General features: G+C 34.9%; 1 protein-coding gene across 1 annotated transcript; it reads right to left on the bottom strand.

The window, feature by feature from the left end:
• Positions 1–231: 231 nt before the first annotated feature.
• Positions 232–990, bottom strand: LOC120090572. Its single transcript, XM_039048301.1, has one exon. The coding sequence runs from the start codon at positions 988–990 to the stop codon at positions 232–234; it is 759 nt and encodes a 252-aa protein (XP_038904229.1).
• Between the last annotated feature and the right edge of the window lie 6,336 nt (positions 991–7,326).

The raw sequence follows: 7,326 nt of genomic DNA, 5'->3' as shown, positions 1-7,326 counted from the left end.
ATAGAGATGTAATCCCCATTGCCGATTCTTACTTTGGTGATATTAGTTGGCTTCAAATCTCTAAACAATTCCTTGTCATAAGTCATATGATTAGTGCAGCCACTGTCAATTAACTAGCTTTCGTTTGATTCACTACCTACAAACATGTAGCCACAAACAATTGTTCCTCCTCCTCCTCTTGATCAACAATCTTAGCCTCTTCACATTGCTATTGATTCTTGCTCTTGCAAATTACAGCTCATGTCCCATTTGGTTACATTTGGTGCATTTGGCATCTGGTCTTCTCCAACATTTGAAAGGAGGATGACCCTTTCTATTGCAATGTTGACATGGAGGATAGGACCCCTTTTTAACTCCTATTTTGTTGTTGACTGAGGATTCTCCATTAGGATTTTGATTCTTCTTGTTGTTCCTTGCATTCTCATGGTTCGCTTGCAAGACTCCTTCAACAACACCTTCTAGCCTCATAGCTCTTCTTTGCTCCTGTGATTGTAAAGCATTGAGAATTTCTACAAGAGTAATTTGAGTTAGATCCTTGGTATTTTCCAAGGCTGAAATAGATGCCTCAAATTTTTTAGTCATTGTTACAAGAATCTTTTGAACAATTCTTGAGTCCTTAAATGTAGAACCAAGTAATCTGATTCGGTTTGCTATGCCCAATAACCTATCAGAATACTCTTTAATTGATTCTATTTTCTTCATCCTCTCCAACTCGAATTCTCGAATCAAATTTATCACACGCATTCTTTTGATTCTTGCATCTCCTTCATACTCTGACTTGAGATAATTCCATATCTCATATGCTGATTTTAGAGTCATTATCTGAGTGAATATAGTAGATGAGACTTCAGCAAACAAACAAGCCTTTGCCTTGGATTTCCTTGTCTTTTTCTCCTTCCACAATTTAATCTGTGTCATGGTAGGAATGTTTGGGAGGTCAGGAATTTCATAATCCTCTTCCACAGCTTCCCAAATATCCAAAGCTTCCATATATGCCTTCATATGAACTGCCCAAACCTGGTAGTTGTCTCCATCAAACACTAGTGGAGAAATTGAAGGGAACTTGCTTGAATGTCCATGACACAAAAAACACTCACTCACAGATCCCTCAAGAATGAGGCTCTGATACCAATTGTTGTTTTAATATAAGAAAAACAAAGGATTCTGTTATTGCAAAGTTGAAACAATGAATTATTTAATAAAACTTGTTAAGCCAAAGACAATAGAAATCTGCATTACAAAGATGAACATAACAATATTTAAAGCTTAACATAACAACCCTCTAACAAAAAGTCCTATACTTGCTCCACAATTATAGAGCATGAATAACAAAGTAACTAATCCCTAAAAATAGGAACAACCTTTGACACAATCAATTGGACTTATTTCAGTCCTAAAGCATTTTCTTAATCGTTTCTTATCAACAAATCGAGGTTATAATTAGCTCACAACCTTAATCAAAGTGTGGAGATTAGATAGTTTTTGTTTGAACACACTGTCTAGCTTTCTTAATTTTTGCACACAATGGATTAAAAAGGGTAATGCTTAAAATAATCATTTTACAGACACAGAAGCAAGCTAAAACCTAAAATCCAACCAGAAATAGGGAAGATAACTCAATAATAAGAAAGGTTGAATGTAACGACCTGACCCCCTAGGACTTAAGTTAGACCTTACTAAATACGTGCATGCATGGAACTCAAAACGCACTCAGTTATGGCAAAATTAATGCTAATTAAATAAGGTAAGTCCAAAAGTCTTTCATTAAATTCAAATACTAAAATAATAGTAGGATACCCATAAATCATAAAGGACAATAAATAAGTCTAAAAAACAATTCTTAAAAGTAAGTTTTAAGCATCAAAACTAAAAGTTAAGAAGAACATGAAAATAACTTTAAATCTCATGAACGGAAGCGTAAAAACTAGTCCCAGTGGCTCGATCACGAATTCTGCTTGTCCATCATCGGTGCATCTCTACCCTTTACCTGAAACAACAACATGAGAAAGAATGAGTATAAAATACTCAGTAAGTAGCCCCATTACTGGGGTCAGGCTAGGCATCTATGTCCTCTAGATACCCACCTCTGGTGAAACATATAAATTGCTCTAGTCCTTATGGGTCACATATACACATGAAACGAGAAGAGGGATTGAGTCCTATCCTACTGTAGTTAAGTATGTCCACTACCTCTAGTAAGTCCCGTAGGACCCACAACCTCTGGTGAATACCGAAGGAAACACAATCTCTTACTTACGCATGGTTATGCATACACCTCTTTCGTATACACATAACCTACTTAATGTGTACCTCTTTTGTACACATTGTTACGTATACACCTCCTTCGTATACACATAATCCACTGAATGTGTACCTCTTTCATACACCTGATTAAGTATACACCTCTTTCATATACACCTAACCTACTGAGTATGTACCTCTTTCGTACATCTAGTTATGTATACACATCTTTCGTATACACATAACCCACTGAATGTGTACCTCTTTCGTACACCTGGTTAAGTATACACATTTTTCATATACACCTAACCTACTAAGTATGTACCTCTTTCGTACATCTAGTTATGTATACACCTCTTTCGTATACACATAACCCACTGAGTATGTACCTCTTTCGTACACCTTAGTACCCTCTAGGTATGTATCACTTTCATACACACTAGCCCTAGTACATCTCTTTCATGTACTAGCGCCCTTGGACGTGCATCACTTTCATGCAGTCACATAGTCTGGAAAGGAAAAGAGATTGCATCTAACTTTATATTACATATAATATTCACCTAATTATGAATCCTCTAAAATCTCCCGATCAAGGTCAGGTTAGTTAACTTAAACATACGTAATTAATCTAGTATTACTGAATCCACTCTAGTACATCACTTTCATGTACTAACTCATGTAACAATCAAACATTTGAAATTTCATAATTCATCATATAACTTATACACTTTCATAATAAATAACATCAATAAGCACATCAACAAAATGTTCCAACTTTCACTTAACTTTAAGATATTTCTATAGTAGTATCGCTTGACTCATAATTTAGGGTCATGCCCAATCGTCCTTTTAATATATTCCATAAAATTCTAAATCATGCTTATACATTAACATGCTTCAGTCATATTATCACATGCTCATATATCTTTTCTAAGCAGTCCATTAAATCTCAGGACAGTCAAAATTATTCTTGTAACTAGTCTTACAATCTCAACATCAACAGATCAAATACAACCATATGGAATCACATACCATCTCATGCTAGCATTCAAGTGTCTATGTGCACAAGTAAATCTTTCATATCTCATTCCAGAACATACATCGGTCATACTGTACTATCAGACCACCATGCTATCATTCTGCCATATCATTCATTTATCCTGCTAACATACATCTAATGTCTGGCCCGTGGACAGTTCCAGTAGTAAGATTACTTACTTCAAATTATGCCTAAGTGGCAAGCAATTTAATCTTTCTCCTCGCTTAGATGAATCTTAAATCAAGCCCCAAAGTATAGCTTGTTCCAAAACTGCCTTCGATCTCTCAAAAAAATGCCTCAATCAAAACGTTGTTTGGTCCAAAATTAGTTTCGAACTTAAGTTCATTTGCGAACCCAACTTAATCCTTCACAATGCCTGACAACACACTTCTACCTTAAAATTCCACCAGTGCTCGAATCTAAGGTCCAAAATTCTGGTGACTGGCCACGGGTTCATTGTTGGGATGGGCGAGAAGAGATCGCCGACCGACGTGACAAGCCAACGAGGATAGCTGGAGCGGTGGCAAGGTCTCGACTGGAGGGAGAAAGAAATTGAAGGGGGGGTGCCGGTGGGTCGCGAGGGAGAAAGGGGTGGGGTTTGACTTTTTATAAAAAACAACAATAAAAATAATAATAATAAAACAAAAAAGGAAATAAATATAATTACATTTAATTTTTTTCCGTTTTATAATATTAAATTTCTTTCCGTTTTATACTATTAAATTCCTTTCCGTTTCAAAAGAAAATCAATTCTTGCCATTAACTTTCAAATTGAATAATTTCATGCCAAGAATTAAATTCCCACACTTACACTTGAAATCCAAAATTCCAAAAATGCCCTCCAACTATTAACAATTATTGAAATTCCAAATAATAAAGTTATTGAAATTACATTATTGCTAAAAAAAAATGTGTGGGGTGTTACATTCTTCCCTCTTCAAAGAACTTTCGTCCTCGAAAGTTCATTCTTGAAAAAAAAAACTTCGGGGGTGTTACATTCTTCTCTCTTCAATGAACTTTCTTCCTCAAAAGTTCATTCTTGAAAAGGCTTCAGATACTGGGCCTTCATCTCATCCTTTCGCTTCCAGGTAGCCTCATTGAACTGGTGATTCTGCCACAGGACTTTCATAAAAGCAATTTCTCAGCGGTGCAATGTTTTTATCTCTCTGGCGAGGATCTTTATAGGCTTTTCCTTGTAGCTCAAGTTGTCATTCAACTACATGGAACAGGTCTGTCACATACTTCCTTAGCATCGAAACATGGAAGACATTATGAACTGAAGACAGTGCTGGGGGCAATGCCAAATGGTAAGCTACGGGGTCAACTTGTTCCAGGACCTCGAAAGGTCCAATGAATTTCGGACTCAACTTTTCTTTTTACCTCAGAATACCTTTATGGGTGCCACTTTTAAGAACACTTTCACACCAGTCTTAAATTCCAGGTCCTTACATCTTACATCGGCGTAGCTCTTCTGTCTACTCTAAGCTGGTTGCATACGAGCTCTGATCTTCTGTATTGCCTCATTCGTGGTCTACACTAGCTCAGGACCTAGCAACTTCCTCTCACCAACCTCACCCTGGCATATTAAAGACTTACAACTCTTTCTATATAGGGCCTTAAATGGCAATGTGCCAGTGGCAGTCTGATAGCTATTATTATATGCGAATTTTGTTAAATGCAGGTGAGAGTCCCAACTCCCTGAAAACTCTAGTGCACAAGCGCATAACATATCTTCCAATATCTGGTTCAAACGTTCTATTTGACCATTAGTCTATGGGTGAAAATTGTACCAAAATCCAATCGAGTACCCATTGCTAACTGTAGACTCTTAAAAAAACTAGATGCAACACGAGGGTTATCGTTTGACATAGCTAAAACTAGTACCAAAATAGGTGTAACAACCACTTCCATAAATAACTATGAAACTTACGATGTTGAAAATCAGCAACACTTCTACACGTTTGAGCTGAGAACTGTGAAAACAGTCATGAAGTTAAGAAAGTCTTATATACTAAAAACATATATCTGAGCCTACCATGTCACAAGGAAAACTTTATATGTGTAGTGAAAAAACTGGTCATACTATATAATGCGTCATCTGAAGATACATACCAGAACAAATCTAGTCAACTAAAAATTGCTTCTACTCTAGAAGCGTCAACTGTGATGTTTTTCCTAGGGTCTACATGTCTGAGAATAACTCTGTCTAATTAAGTCTCACATTCATGAGAAACTTATCATGAGGCTCTATACTATCATGAGCTATAAAACTTGCTTGAGCCATCCTCATATTATTCTTTAGGCTTGAAATAATCACATATCATTACTTAGACCCCGCTACGAATGAGCCCAGAATTCCCCCCGAAAATGAAGTTTTGAAGTCCCTGGATGCTAAAGCATAATTCAATTGATAACACATTTTCATAACCCCGTAATAACCGTAATTGATCCTTGAAGTTTTTTTTTCCATAAGTTACTGAAATTACATTATTGCTAAAAAAAATGTGCGGGGTGTTACATTGAAAGACTGTCTTACCACTTAAATTACAACAAATTTTTTAGCAGCATGTTGGTTTCTCTCAAGAATCACTTAATTTATTACTTTTAACTAAAAAGACATTTGACCTACTAATCTTAAATGAGAAAATCTTATTTAAAATATATTTTTGTTTCAAGGAAATAAATGGAAAGTAAAAAAAGATGCAGATATTTCATATTAATTCGATCATTTTTGTTGAAGTCATATTAATTCGACCATATGATATTTAGCATCTTGAACATCAAAATTTTGGAGATTACAGTCTCAAATTGATTGGTTCGTTCAAAATGGGGGAAAGGATAAGAAGAGAACTTCAATGACATAACCAATTACCATCGAAAATGAGAGGAAATTGTTAATGAGCTTCTAACATTAAAAGTACTAGACATAAAAATCCCATAGAATATTGTAACTTAATCCAAACTTATGAATACAACAGCTTATCCAAACTCATAAAAGTTCAACTATCGGCAGTATAACAGTTTTAGTTGAATCTATGTTACCAATTTTGAGTTCATATTCTTACTTTTTGATAAATTTACAAGCTTTGAGTTTATTTGTTTGGTAGCACAACCAAATGTTAGTGAAAATAAGAGGAAAAAGATCAAACATGAAAATCCAACTTAGTTGGAAGTTGAAACTCAAACAAAGAATGCCAAATCTATATAAAAAGGTTTTTGGTCGACATTGAACGCCTGTAGTTCTTCATGTCGATCTATGACTGACATTAAAGGAGCCTACTCGATAATAAATGTCAGTTCTTTATGACGCTAATGCCAGACATTCTTTCAAAAATAAAAATAACAATTTTTGCTTGCGCGCGTGCCCAATAATATATCTCTATCATTTGCAAGAGCACAAAATAAAAAACTCATAAACCAAAAAACTAACCCATAATGCATATAGATAACCCACATGTGAGATGACTTTGTTAGAAATCTGAGTATTCCTGCACATAGAAAATACCTAACAAGCCATGAAAAAAGGGAGTAATACGTTTCATGTACAATATATTGCTAAAGAAAGTTCTCCAAAAATAAGTCCACAATATCAAGCAAGGAAATATAAACTGAAAAAAAAAAAATTATTTGAGTGGTGGAGCTTTTTATTGAAGAGAGAAAGAATAAAGTATGGACACTAATACTCAATCTTTTATTATTTCTTTCTTAACCTTGTCTTGGTAAAGATTAAAATACCACTATATATAGTCTTACAAAGTGTCTTCCTAAATTCCTTCAATAAATTATTAATAAAAGCAAATGAAAGAGATTATAGTAATTAAGACAGAATTTCAAAAGTTGCAATAATTCTTGACTCTTTGTTACTCAAACTGCCATAACTTTCCATAGAAAACATCAAACGACTTGAGAATTGAATCATCAGAAAGTACACATCCGGGACATCAAAATCCATAGTTCACACATTTAATTTAGAAATCGTTTGACCTTCTAAAATGTCTGCTAAAACCCATCCAAAAACCTGACAATTTGAGTTTAATGCTCAACCT

The sequence above is a fragment of the Benincasa hispida genome, chromosome 11 (assembly GCF_009727055.1).
Source record: "Benincasa hispida cultivar B227 chromosome 11, ASM972705v1, whole genome shotgun sequence".
In the NCBI taxonomy this organism is placed as follows: Eukaryota; Viridiplantae; Streptophyta; class Magnoliopsida; order Cucurbitales; family Cucurbitaceae; genus Benincasa; species Benincasa hispida.
The sequence above is the reverse complement of the archived record's forward strand: the minus strand, read 5'-3'. Positions and strand labels throughout refer to the sequence as shown.

Bases quoted from the DNA above. Each gene is read 5' to 3' on its own strand.
- LOC120090572 (XM_039048301.1), bottom strand. From the start codon at position 990: ATGGAAGCTTTGGATATTTGGGAAGCTGTGGAAGAGGATTATGAAATT.